The sequence below is a fragment of the Esox lucius genome, chromosome 23, assembly GCF_011004845.1.
Source record: "Esox lucius isolate fEsoLuc1 chromosome 23, fEsoLuc1.pri, whole genome shotgun sequence".
In the NCBI taxonomy this organism is placed as follows: Eukaryota; Metazoa; Chordata; class Actinopteri; order Esociformes; family Esocidae; genus Esox; species Esox lucius.
In genome coordinates, this window is record NC_047591.1 from 19,111,546 (window position 1) to 19,126,525 (window position 14,980).

A 14,980-nucleotide genomic window follows, 5' to 3' on the forward strand; every position below is an offset into this window, starting at 1 on the left:
GTCTTCATGTATTTTGCACTATTTACACATTTTGGGACAAATGTTTGGCATTAGTGGAGTTAACCCTCAGTATGTCTGTCTGTCTGTTTTTCTCTAAAGGAGTTAACCCTAATGTCTGTCTGACTCTAAAGGAGTTAACCCTTATGCCTGTCTGTCTCTAAAGGAGTCAACCCTTATGCCTGTCTGTCTCTAAAGGAGTCAACCCTTATGCCTGTCTGTCTCTAAAGGAGTCAACCCTTATGCCTGTCTGTCTCTAAAGGAGTTAATCCTTATGCCTGTCTGTCTCTAAAGGAGTTAACCCTTATGCCTGTCTGTCTCTAAAGGAGTTAACCATAATGTCTGTCTCTAAAGGAGTTAACCCTTATGCCTGTCTGTCTCTAAAGGAGTTAACCCTTATGCCTGTCTGTCTCTAAAGGAGTTAACCATAATGTCTGTCTCTAAAGGAGTTAACCCTAATGCTCCGTCTGTCGGTCTGTCTGTCTGTCTGTCTGTCTGTAAAGGAGTTAACCCAAATGCTCTGTCTGTCCATCAGAATGTTCCATGTGGGCTGTGACACACAGTTTCAGGAATGCCCAAGGCCATCTCTCCTCTCTTTGTCTGCTAGTGATTAGTTTAATAATACACGTTTCCTTGCCTTGACCATAAATCTGCTCCCATACCACTGTGACAGTCAGGGAACATGTCAACACGGTGGAGGCTGGTGTCTGTAGAAACATGAGTGTGCATTAAATAAGGATCCCCGTTTTTTCCATTTTCTTAAATCCGGTAGTCGCAGAATGATTTTTTTTTTTCTACGGTCATAAATTTAGTAGCTAAAAAAAGGTGTATTTTCGCTACAAACAGAATACCTGGCAGTTGTGTCCTAGTTTAACTCTGTTTATGGTTAGAGTGTAAAGGATATTACACTGGCACGCAAAATCACAGACCAATGAAATATATAGGACATGTTTTATACTTCAATCAATTACCGCAATTATGTCTGCAATATTGGTTCGGGAACTGAAACGCGAATCGTTTTTAGCAAACAAATTATGACAATATTGGCTTTGTTTCCTTCAAACAGAAGTCTGACTGTACACCCTGTACAAATCAGAGAAAACGTTTTCAATCCTGACTAGACAGTCCCTCTGAAAACCCATTGTTAAGTCTGTTAACAAAGAAGTGATGGTTAAAGGACTTTAGCCAAATGAATATACGCAGCCCACACAATGCTGCTTGTGGCCTAATTCAGATCGGTTGTTTTTTAGGTGCTGCTGAGATTGACCGGTGGCCCGTTCAGAAGCAAGGGAGAACACTGAGACTCAAAATGGCAGGTCAACGGCACGGCCATGGTAAGTAAGGGTGCCCGGGGGGTTGTACACATGAAACACACCACCAAAATCAATTTGTCGCACTACCAAAACAGGTGTTGAGCTTTCCTATGGGTGACCGAGAGTGGCACAATAACACGCCACATTATGCCATGCCATATACTAAAGCAGGACCACTGTGTCTCAGACAACTCGATGTCAGTCATCTGAATTTAAGACACGTCCACGCACACATGATTGTTCTTCGAGGGAAAGGAGCGAACGCGAAAAGGTCTAAAAATACAGGCTCTAGAAAGCCGACTGTTGAACAGGCTGAAACCTTTCAAACCGCGTTGTAATTTAAATGTCACCATGTCTGTTTCATCTTGGCCTTGTGTATTACCGCTTGGTTCCTCCCTATCAGTGTGTGTGCATGTATTACTGTGTGTGTGTGTGTGGTTGTGTGTGTGTATCATCTTGGCATGTCATATTAACTCACGGCACTGTCCTTCTTCTGAACTCTTCCCTTCTTCCCAGCATTTCCTCTCGTTCACCTCCCTCATTTCCCTGACTGCTGCTCCTCTATCTCTCTCTCTCTCTCCCCCTCTGTTAGAATGAGTGTCATAAAAATTAACTGACAGGACATGAGTCTCCCCGTCTTCTCCTCACCGTCTTGACAGAGCTCTTGGAATGATATTAGCTCAGAAGTGCGTCCCTCATTAGAGGTCACGGCCTGCATTGTATTAATGCCCTCCATTGAGAGGCCGGGATTCAAACACTTCTCCATTTACATGTCTGTCTCGACTGAGATGTGCAGTAGACGCCTAGAGGCCGCTGAGTGATTCACAAGGAAAGATGAGGAGGAGACGAGTTGTGTTATTGTTTGGAGGCAGGATTCCCCACAGTGCCCCTTTAAGTTAATCAATCATTTCTGTATGGCTCTTTTTGATACCTACAGTAGTGACCCCTGGATAAGCTGCCGTCATTGTTCAAGGCACCAGTTAATGCCCAATGTCAGTTTGATGTGCTGATACAGTATCTCATAAAAGTGAGTACACCCCTCACATTCTTGTAAATATTTGATTCTATCTTTTCATGTGACGACATTGAAGAAATGACGTGTACCGCTGTAAATTTGCTGTCTGCTCAAAATAACACAACACACTGCCATTAAAACGGCCACAAAAGTGAGTACACCCCTAAGTTAAAACGTCCAAATTGGGTCCAAAGTGTCAATATTTTGTGTTGCCACCATTATTTTCCAGCACTGCCTTAACCCTCTTGGGCATGGAGTTCACCAGAGCTTCACAGGTTACCACTGGAGTCCTATCCACTCCTCCATGACGACATCATGGAGCTGGTGGATGTTAGAGACCTTGCGCTCCTCCACCTTCCGTTTGAGGTTGCCCCACAGATGCTCAATAGCGTTTAGGTCTGGAGACATGATTGGCCAGTCTATGACCTTTACCCTCAGCTTCTTTAGCAAGGCAGTGGTCATCTTGGAGGTGTGTTTGGGGTCATTATCATGTTGGAATACCGCCCTGCGGCCCAGTCTCCAAAGGGAGGGGATCATGCTCTGCTTAAGTATGTCACAGTACATGTTGGCATTCATGGTTCCCTCAATGAACTGTAGCTCCCCAGTGCCGGCAGCAGTCATGCAGCCCCAGACCATGACACTCCCACCACCATGCTTGACTGTAGGCCAGACACACTTGTCTTTGTACTCCTCACCTGGTTGCCGCCACATACGCTTGAAACCATCTGAACCACCATGCTGCAGCTCAGTTTCAGGGTCTTGGCAATCTTCTTATAGCCTATGCCATCTTTATGTAGAGCAACAATTCTTATTTTCAGATCCTCAGAGAGTTCTTTGCCATGAGGTGCCATGTTGAACATCCAGTGACCAGTATGAGTGAATGGGAGTGATAACAGCAAATTTAACACACCTGCTCCCCGTTCACACCTGAGACCGAGTCACATGACACCCGGTAGGGAAAAGGACTATTTGGGCCCAATTTGGACAATTTCACTTATGGTTGTACTCACCTTTAATCAAATATTTGCAAAAATGTGAGGAATGTACTCACTTTTGTGAGATACTGTAAATCAAATCCTCCGCCTCTCTGCAGGTGTGTACTGTAAGACCTTGCCTAATCCTTCATGACCAGGGTCAGGGGGAACATGACGGGTACCATCAATGGGCCACGTCACAATGGGAAACGAGATAATGAGCACCTTCAGGTCCGCTGTCTTGGACAAATAAACACTCCGCAAGTGTTTGATATTCTGAATGTCGGGGGCGGGGCATGGCCCTTAAACTTGCCTTGCCTGTAAACAAACAGAGATGTGTGGAGCTTTGATCTGGTTCCCATCCTCTTGCTATGCCTATCATCTGTTTACAGCTATGGGCCCAGAACTTAACCAAGCGTCTGATCGATTATGCAGCACATTCACTTTGGTTCAACCAAGATTTGATTACAGCTGGTGTTTTCCCACCGACCATGTGATGCGCGGGTCTTGTCAGCACCATGAGTGGAATCACTGTCCTGTAGTGGTGAATACTGGCTGTCGGTGTTGTTACTGGTATGGTTTTGGATAGCCTTGGGTTGTGGTTACTCAGTTGTGGTTACCGGTAGTTTGCCGTTTGTCTGACGCTTCTTTTTCCAAACATCGAAGGTCCATAGCATCACCTAGTTCCACTACACAAGAAAACCTCTGACAAAAATAAAAGTTTTCCGAAACACCCAGATACACCACAAAATTACAAATTCTTGTGTTAGGTTGAGCTGTTTTCCTAACATGCATTGGACACATTTCGTGCCGCACTATGGTCAGTGGTGAGCTCCCGGTGAAATGTGACCATCATTTCTTTCTAAATAAAACAGTCTTTCAGGGTGTGGTTTGGGGGATCAACTGGCAAAGAGAGAGTGAAAATGAGACCACGTGTAAAAATGGCCGAACGTCCTTTAAGTGTTGAGCCAAGTGGGAATGGTAAGCAGTGCTTTATGATCCTTGGAGGGTCTTGGTGTTAAGCACCTCTCTCTCTCTCCCTGTACTCTGTCACTGTGGGCATCTTATGCTAAACCAGTTCAGTCCTATGGGGCCCAGGTAAAATGTATTACATTGTTTGAGATGCATTATGGGCATATTATGCCATTTGGCAACAGCAATCATTCTGGACTGTATAGCCAAGAATAAAATACTAGATCATAGTAATTCATAAGTATGACATGTGACTTTCCATTGAAATTGTGTCAAACAGTGGTACATAGTTGTGTGAGAGGATTGATGTAATCAAACCAAAGAAACTCCACAGGAAGTGCATGTAAAAGAAACACCAAAGGAAGTGCATGTGAAAGAAACTCCACAGGAAGTGCATGTGAAAGAAACGCTACAGGAAATGCATGTGAAAGTAAAAATCTTAAAAAGACTGATAGTAGCGTTTACTAAGGAAGCCTCATCCTGATTTTAAGTAAACTTTGACAGATTCCGCTTTCCTTTCCAAAAAAGTCGAAAATGAAGGTTTTGAGTGAGGAACAGAAGGGTTAAAATTAAGAGCCTACTGTAAATGTAACGCTTCTGTTCCTCACTCAAACCTTTCCTTTTCGTCTTTTTTGGAAAGGAAAGAAAAAGGGGCAGTGGTCTCTCACTTTTTTCAGGATTGTTAAAAATATAATCAGGCTGCATTTGTAAATGACCCTAAAAATTTTAAAAACAAATGTCAAATTTGGTCTACTTGTGACTATCGAGCAGGTTCGACATTCAGACGTTCTTTTCCGTGAATCTGTATTTTTGACCAGATCATCAGCTCAGCTACGAAACAGAAATGCCTGTAAGTCTTTGCTGAACAAAATGTGAAGCGAGAAGCCTGCGTGCATCACTGGAAACATCCTCCTGCAGAGATTCTCAGCTTATTTAAGCAACAGTGTCAGAACAAGTTGAACATGCCAGCATGCTACAGTCCCAATGTTTAGCATAACCTGCAGGTGTGCCAAGACTCTAAAGTAGTCATTACTTGTGTTCCAAATTCCACCGGTGGAATTTCCCCAAGTCAAACTACAAAAATTACTTCTTAGACACGTCCATGAACCTCATGACGGTGTTGCATTGGTCTGTGTTGATCCAGGTGAAAATTCTTCAGAATGTGTCCATCTTTGTCTCTTGCTGAAATAGGTCTATCCTCTGTGCTCCTTCTACCAAATATCTGTTAATTGATTTAAAGTGCCCTCAGGTCTCCTATTCACTTTACTGCCGCTGCCCTATAAAACCACATTTCTTGCCTTTAGGAAGGGAAGTCGCCTCCTAAATCAAACCTATAAAGTGCTCCTTCTTTCGATCCTTCACATGATTCTATTTCGCAAGGCTGTGCAAACGCAGAAAGATAAACTTTTTGGAAGGATGTGAAACGTTCACGGACAGTTAAAGGCAAGAAATGCTTCTCAGGAGTGTTTTGCAATAGGATTTTCAACACTTACTAAGAAAACCAGCAGGAGTCCTGGAGTGTTAGCTGGTCCTGAGAACATTTCTACTTTCAGTACCCTTTTACTTCAATAATTGCACTTAAAATTCATTCTAAAGATTCATTCTAAAGGATTGAACAATTTCACACGTCTTTTCCCATCTTTACTGGGCCATTTCATGAAAGATAGTTCTATATAACAGAGTTCATGTTGGTAATAAATGATAAGTGTTTTGCTTTGGCTTGCAAATCTCTTGATAATGAATGTGCTACCTCACTTGCGGTAACTTAACGGCTAGCATTTGATAATAGCAGGTAGCGCCATGTCATATACTTCTTTTACCAGGTCATTTGACTGCGAACACATTCTCATTTACGGCAACAACATGATGAGCAATTCTTGTCAACTGCCTTGTTCTTGGACAGAACGATGAATCTTTCACTGTTTAACCATCCGTTGACCTGGCAGATGCTATAGCAGCTAGGCTACCTACTGACACTGAGTTAGCTATCTCTGTATACTTCACTGACTCTCAGCAACCACATTATCGACACATTCATCATTACTCATCATTATCATTATCGACACATCTATCATTACTCGTCATTGTCATTATCGGCACAGTCCTTGTTACTTGTCATTATCATTATCGGCACATTCCTCAATACATGTCATTATCATTATCGACACATTTATCATTACTCATCATTATCATTGTCGACACATTCCTCGCTACTTGTCATTATCATTATCGGCACATTCCTCATTTCTCGTCATTATCATTATCGACACATTCATCATTACTCTTCATTATCGACACATTCAACTTAATAATTTAAATTTATGATTGAGAAATGTATTTACATTTATGAGTAAGAAATGTGAAGAGAAGGAGACCACAAAAATGTGTGCCTAACATCAAGGTAAAGGATTATTTGTAAAACATGATACTTGTGCAGAAACCTTGGGATCTGTAGTCTGGGGCACAAAGGGTCCTGGAAAGTCATATCCACTGCCATAGTCATATTGGAAACAGCTGTTCTAGGACCAGTGCTCCAAACTGACATTTGAAACACACATGCACAAACGCACATATACAAACAAACACATAGATCCCTGCACAAACATACCTTTCTTTCTCTCGATCTCTCTCAATTTCGCAACGACATATGAGGGTGAATGTGACAAGTTTTGTGACAGTCCGGGTGATGTAGTCGTCTGCCGTGGAGGACTGGCCCAGGAGTTAAAATCAGTCCAACCATTTCTCATGCTTCTAGCATGCTGATAAGGCATCATTATTAGGTATCATCTTTCTCCATTAGTTGCAGGTTAGCTCCACAAAGGTCCACAGTTATTCTCCAGTTCGACCAATCTACCTCAGGCCTCTCCACTGGCCAACATTTTTCACTCGGGCAATTATTCAGACGGCCTCAGCCGGAGGTTCAAACTGGTTCTATTTACCAATGGTTGGCCACATTTCAGCTCCAGGAGAACGAGTAATGAGGGGCTCCAATGCTGTTTGAATGTAGGAAGAAGTATAGGTCAGTTCTTGGTGTATATACCTCCCTGTACTTACAGAGCATGTAATACGGTTGCCATTTTGGATTTGTCAAAATCAAACAGCATGTGTTTCTTCCTTAAAGAACTTGGTCACGGTCCAACACCCAGGACCTGGGAGTCATTAGCCTGGCTGGGGGTTGCTGAGAAAAACCCATCAACACATCACACAGATAATGATTAGCTCCATTAGGAGCAGATAATGTCTAGATACAGCTCAACGACGGTAAAGCTGGCTAATGGTGTCTAGATCAGGAATGTGGCAGAGGCTCCAGATAAGGCAGCATGCAGAGGCCTGGACATGTTACAAAGGAAACCAACTCCAAAAATCGCAAATCATATTTCTGTCTCTGGTCTCTCTCTCTCTCCCTCTGCCAAGTGTTGAGAAAAAAAAGTCCCTGTTCATAGTAAAACTGTTGTTAACAGTAAACTGTCTATTTATGTGGGTACGTAAGTTACAGGCTTGGTTTTAAGGCCCCCCACCAGGCCTGCCCACAGCTAGCCCACACACACTGGCTGACCTGACCAGACCTCACAATGTTCACACTGTACATACACAAATCAAAAGTCACCCACCGTATGTCTACAGATACCGTGTATAAAACAGTGGCCTTGTGTAGCCTAGTCGGTATTAACATGATGTTAGCAACCCTCAGGTACCGGCTTCCATCCTTACTGGGGTAACAGAAAGCGTAATTGCCTCAGGTGTGAAGAATTGCGTGATTTTGAATTATCCACCTGTGTCATTGAAACAGCATTTGTTTTTAGCAACCAGGTCCTGTGTTTACCGGGTCCAGGGTTTACCAGGTCTTGTGTTTGCTGGGTCCTGTGTTTACCGGGTCCAGGGTTTATCGGGTCTTGTGTTTACTGGGTCCAGGGTTCATCTGTTTGCCAGGTTCTGTGTTTGCCGGGTCCAGGGTTTACCGGGTCCTGTGTTTGCCGGCTCCTGTGTTTACCGGGTCCTGTGTTCACCGGGTCCAGGATTTATCAGGTCCTGTGATTACCGGGTCCAGGGTTTGCCATGTCCTGTGTTTACCGGGTCCAGGGTTTATCGGGTCCTGTGTTTACCGGGTCCAGGGTTTATTGGGTCCTGTGTTTACCGGGTCCAGGGTTTACCCGGTATATAATTTATAATAATTTATTTATAAATATTTACAAATGTTCTCTGTGTGTTTGAAACAGTTGGTCTTTTAATTCTCTGATCTTGCGCTGTGTTCATTCCCTGGGGGGCTCCTATGAAAATCTTACATATGTGGCTTCAGAATGAGTCGGCTCAAGGTCGCGATCTCTGCAAATTCACATTATAAAATGATCTAGCCGTTCATATATTCTTCAATACTGTTCGGAAATGATATGGCGTGTAAAAAGGCTGTGTACAGTAGTTGTCTTCAGTTGAGAAGTTTATAATTTAAGCCTACAATTATGGACTATCAACTAAGTGAGGTAGAGCATAAAACCAGCTCTACCCAGAGCACTGCAAGCTTTGTATTAGATATGAATGAAACTGGTTGTATTAACCAACAGAACATTGTCTTGTTAATCCAAATGGGGGGACAAAATCTGTATGGTTAGTGTTGTACTGCGACTGGTTGAAAGAAGGCTGTTGTCTTTTAAAAACCATACAGTATCTCAGTCGGGTGATTTTAAGTGTAGGACAGCCTGATTTTAATTATGATAATTTACGCAATTCACACAGTAGTTTATCATAATTGTGGTACCAAACAATGCACTTTTTTCCTGACCTATTATCCATTTAGACCAAGTAGTAATTTTGACTAGTTAGGAAAATTGTACGACTGTACAGAATGACTATCTCTTAGGAGAATGTAGGTCAGTAAAGGGCTGCACGTACCATCTCTCTCTGTCCCTGCCGCTCCTTCATTCCCCTCTTTCTCTCTCTCTCCTCCCCCTTGTCCTCTCGCTCTTCCGTTCATCTCCGTCCCTCTTCTCCTCTGCTGTTGGGGCAGAAAACGTGTCCACTCATTCTCTCCTCAGTAGAGCCCGGCGTTGAGACAAGTTGCGGGGGGGAGGATATGGCATAGATCTGGTCCTAGAGGAACTTGGGATGGAGCTCTAAGGCTTTGCTTTCCTCACCTTTGAAAACGTAATTCTTCTCAGTAGCTGTGACCCAGAAAAGGTGCACAGCAGGGATTTTGTGTGATTTCAGCCTGTATTTGCAACATTGGTGCTCACCAGTAAAAACGAGCCCCCTTTTCTTTTCACAAACTAAATCATTCTGTTGCATACAATGTCCCCCACCAAGATAGGTATTGTTTGAATTTGTTAAATATCATATGGGTTTGGAGTGCTTAAGATCCCCTCTGGCAACTTTAAGATCTGTTGAATTATTCCGAAATACAGCAGCAGACAGCAATTCATTTGTGTGACGTAATTTCTGCGTCCTCCACGCATCACTGATCTCAAACGTCCCGCTAGTTCATTGATACAATTTCACGTGAATCATGTGAATATTTTTGTCGTCTGATGCAGTGAAGATGTAACTGCCTCACAACCCCACAGAGACAGCGCTACAGGCTGTTTATCGCGGCTGTCAGACACACACAGTGTTATTTACCGCCAAACTGTCACTATCCGTCAACTCTACACTGACTGACAACATCCTGAGAGGGAAAAGCAGAGGAGATCTAATTATTTGATGTTTACTTGATGGCCAGTGAATCAGCTCGCTTATACAGGGGGATCAGGGAAGGGCTGTATAACAGACCGTGCTTTTTGTTGGAGGATTGTCTATGACCTGGGTTAGGGTTGAACCGGGATGTGGATTTGAAGCTAGTGCTAGACTTCCAGTTCCAACTTGAGCCCTTCTGTTTTTGTGTTTCCTTCCAAGTCGGATCCCACGATCAGGAAACGATCCAGGCTCTTCTGTCTTCTAACACTGAGAGTTCAATAAGTAAACACATACTTTTGTAATGGCCTCTTCCTGTCTCTAAACACAGGTTTTATCCTCCTAGAGACATGTCAGATGAGGACGTGATGGCACCACTCTGGGCTGAGCAGAGAGGCCGTCTTCCTAATGGGCGCCTACTCGCTACCAGAGCAGTGGACACTATCTGGCATGGTGAAGTGCATAGTGCCCTCAGGAACAGGCTGATTTCAGTGTTACTGTTAGCAGATCAAATGGGAAACAGACTGTAGAGAGGGCAATTAAAAAGCTCTGCTCAACATTATAAGAGATTGGGATGGATGAAGTCACCAGCCATAAAACGTCTTAGTAACAGTTTCATTGTTTGGTTTAACTCTTCTGTAGTGGAGGATTAAATTGCTATGTGACCTATGGTAAAAGACACTAGACTTCTTTCATGGTTTGGGGAGGGAAACTTTAGGGGTATAATTGAAATTGTGTTGATGCATAAACTGCTGAAACTGATACAGAGTGTGTAATTGACATCACGCGATCTCTTTCCCCCTTAACTTAATCCCTGAACACACCCTCAGACGTGTATGTGAATACTTCTTGTCTGGTGAACGGGAACCAATGGAACAGTTCTGAAGGTGCAAAACGTGCCCCATGCCCATCCTTCCGTCAAAGCATTTTCGATTCAATTCAAAGTACTTCCTTAGCGTGACATAAAAATGGAGAAAACGTTTTGCCCAAGTCTACCCTGGAGATAACATACATTTAATTGGAAGTAAAGCTCCGGAAACAAATTAAGAGACCACTGAGCTGTATATATAACTGAAATAATGATTATGAAACTCAAGATTGTCGACAGGACAGTTAGTAGCTACAGTAATAAGGGAGAAGTAAAAACAAGCCAAAAAACATTTGTTATAATGGTAAAGAAACAAATAATAAAAAAACTGGCATTTGAAATAAAACGAACCCTAGTTAAACCCAGGTCGGACTAGAAGTGCCCTTAGGTTGTAGTCAGTAACCCTACCCTAGGGGCGACCCAGAGTTAAGGGTGTAGCTGAGAAGGGGACCAGGTCGTGACCCCTTGTGTCACGCTCTAATTCTGATTGTCACATTGATGGAGGGAAAGAGGAGGAGGAAATTGGCAAACTAACATCAGTGTTAATGAAGAGCTGTGTTTTCAACCCTGACCACTTATGGATCTGGTGAATAGGAGGACAGATGCAAGGAAATGTCAAGTTTATGTACAGTGACACTAGGCTGTTCCCTATCATTACACGGCGATGCTATAAGGGATGATAAACTGCCTTTTGAGAAGTGACAGTGTTACCTGCTGTAGTGCCATGATGCCGTCATGGCGACGTTACAACGGTGTCCGTGGTTTCGTGAGGGAATTATCTGAGTGAAACCTCTTCCAAGGTGCGAGAGAACATTTCTTCCATACAAAGAATCCACGCTCGACGCAGTGTTCCTGCCCTCTCCCTTCTACACCCCTATATAGTACTGAAGACAGGGTAAAAAAAAGGGAGAGAAGGGAGGGTGGCACAGGGAGAGAGTGGGAGAGAAGGAGGGAGAGGAATGGAAAAGAAGGTATTACTCCCACCTCTCACACTTCCCCTCTCTCTCTATTCCATCTCCCTGTCTCTTCCCTCAAAGCCCCAGCTCCCTCCGGTATATCCAAGCTTTTCCTTAAGGAAAGCCTGGCCTTGGAATTTACAGTTCAACAGCACTCATAATAAAACACATGTGGACATGCCAAGAGTAGTGGGGGGGGGGGGGGGGGGTGGGGGGGGGGGGTCGGGGAGAGGAAGGGACAGCCCCTGAGAAAACGATCCACTCCACACAGCACATACATCAGAGCTCTTCTAGTGTTTCCTCTGCATTAAGAAAACCATATAGAAAGGCACAACCCTCCTGAAAGCTGATATTGTTGTTGGTAATACTCAGAAGCATACTCAGAAACTACCATAATGGTATACCAAAATTGGTGTGGGACATGTGTGTGGTGTGTGCTAAGCTAAGAGACATGCTCTTGAGAGCGTTGTTCATTCTGTAAAGTTGAGGAATCACTGGGAGTCCAGTAATCGTTTCATTTGTATGCTGAATCGTGACAGTCTTTGGAACAATTTGCTAAGACCATTCTGTGTCTGACCACACAGAGATAACCTCACCCTGTTATAAACCAGTGTTGGTCATAATGAAAGGGTTTGTACCATGGTTCAGAGTGAAATTCTATACCATCCCAGAATTTGCAACGCAGATCATTCGGGGATTACGCTACAAATTGCCAACACAATACTGTTTTCTGTCAAGATATCATGAGCGCTAAGACACGTGCACACACGCAGCGTCCCCTCAAGTACACCCAGCTTCTCGTTATGCTTTGAGAGAAACGCGGTATCACTTTCCTCTGCAATGGGGCCGAACAAAAAAAATGGCCAAAGGGACAGATCCATCTTCAGGTGCAGTTCTGGCAGCAACTCCAACTCATCACAATCATCGTCTGAAGGGAAGAAAAATTGGAAAACAAGCTGGCCTTTTTATTTTCTTTCATTCCTCTATGTTTGACTTGAAGTGATTCATTGTCCAGCTGTCTGTAAATATGTCTGCATGTCTGGCAGAACTGCGAGGGAGATTATCTCCTGCAATTAAATATTTATATGCTACACAGAGGAGGCACAGAGTTTGTGTGTGTGTGTCTGTCTGTGTCTGTGTGTGTGTGTGTGTGTATATGCATAGGCTGAGGCCTGAATAGGGGATCCCCTACAGCATATGCGAGGCTCAGGGGGCCAGAACACAGTCTCCTGGATCTAGCGTCTCACCCAGAGGGGTCAGTCTCCTGCCATGACTAATTCTGAAACCTTGAAGAATAAGGCACTATTACAATGTTACAGCTTTCCAATTCTACACATTTTGCCATGGAGCTTTGAAAGTCTGCAATTTTAAAGCTAGAATCTGCAGTAACAAGGCGACAATCACATCCGGTGTGGTTTTATCGGAGCCAAGAGTTGGTTAAGGTCTCTTTTCATTTACTGGAATAACCTTGGCCTTCTTATAAAAGTATTTATTATGGATTCCATGGTATTTCTCAGTGTCGCAACAAGGGGCATTTTGCCGATTTCTAGAGTGCTTTTGGCCGTGGAGTAGTTCAGGCGAAAGAATTGCTCTCTAACACCCTTGCTATTCATTCTTATTTCTTAGCAGTTATTAGCATTTTAGAAATAGAATAAGTAGAGAGATCAAACATGTTGTCAGACTCTATAGCTGAGCAGTTGACAGATAACTGATTTACAGACTAACAGAGAAATAACATTATAATAAAGGAACAACATATAATGTATCCAATCAATGGTAACTGAACAATAACCCTAAGCAAAGAAATCGATATCCATACAAACATATACAATATCAGGGTTATCAATGTGACAGAATGATAAACAGATCAATCTTAGGGCAAACACCACTCTATCGCAGCACCATGAATTAATAACATGAACAGAGATGAGCTACTGTCTGAAACAATGCAGTTTACTTCATATGACATTGTATTTTGTACACATGATTCAACCAGCGCTGGTTTGAGGTACACAGTCCTAACCTGGTTACACTTGAACGCTATGGACAGGACATTGCTGGAGGGTGTTGATGCCGATCTGAAGGGAGCCGGTTTGAGGAAACTGTAATGTTGTAACTGGGAGGTTGTGGGATATACCCGCCCTGTGTTATAATTTTGGTATATGTTTACAGAACATAACGTAATTAGGATATAGGGGCCAGTTCCAAAATGTCTCGGAAGATGTTTGCTGTGCTACAGCACTGTTGTCGTCCTGGTACAACTCGTGTTTAAGCAGATTTTTGACTCTTGTGAGACTTTTTTCTCCACCAGAAAACGGGAAAAACTCTCGCTTAACATATAGCATACAATGATCCACTTTCATTTGGGCTAGAGTCGGCTCGGGTCTTCCAGACGTTAGTAATGGCTTTGACATAGATTCCAGATGGGATTTCTCCACTACGGCAGGAACAGGATCAGCTCCGCTGTTCCCTTTCTGTTCACCCATGGGCCCCTTCTCCTGCCTGTTACCTAGCCTCAGTCTGAGTCCTGATAATCGTCCTAATGAAGACAGCTAAATGAAGACATGACAGAGAGAGAGAGACACTGGATGCTTAATGACCCAGACGATCTGAGTCACTATGATCATCACCGTCACAGACCACTTCTCTTTAACCTCCTATGGGCTCTTCCTAGCCTTTTGGAGGCCCTCGGTTAGATTTGGCTGGAAGGCCTGTTCCTTCGCTTCGACTGATTTAGAATGAAGGCCTCTATCTTTGTAGTGACTGGGGCTACCGATACTCTATCAAAAATCCGAATTACTAACACTACCATGCACAAAGGGATATTCAGTGTATACTTTTTTTTCCATTTGTGCCTTCCTTTGAGAGACATTGGAAAACCTCTTTTAGCTTGAATAACTTTTACCTGCTTGGAAATAAGAAACCTTACAGTTGAGTACAGAGATGAAGTAGTAATTTCAAAATAGTGTTAAATCTACTGAATCAAGACATTTCAGCCTTTTAGATTTGATTTCATTTGTAAAACTAAATGGGGTAAAGAGCAAAGGGGATAAATACTTTCTGAAGCTACAAGTCTTTTTTTTGTTGCCAGTTTGTCAGTCTAAATGTATCTTGAACCTTACACAGACCTGCGTGCCATAACTAGTCAGAGCTACAGCAGTAGCAAAAGCGCAAATGTAAACAAGGCATAAGGGTATGTTTAAGCGCAACATACGAATGGTTTA

General features: G+C 43.2%; 1 protein-coding gene across 1 annotated transcript in view; it reads left to right on the forward strand.

Moving 5' to 3' along the window:
- The first annotated feature begins 1,312 nt into the window (after nt 1-1,312).
- Nucleotides 1,313-14,980, forward strand: part of prickle1b (prickle homolog 1b) — a 70,655-nt gene continuing 56,987 nt past the window's right edge. The window contains exon 1 of the mRNA XM_020043048.2: nt 1,313-1,331. Within this exon, the coding sequence (XP_019898607.1) occupies nt 1,329-1,331 (3 nt within the window). The 5' untranslated portion in view covers nt 1,313-1,328. The remainder of the gene's footprint in view (nt 1,332-14,980) is intronic.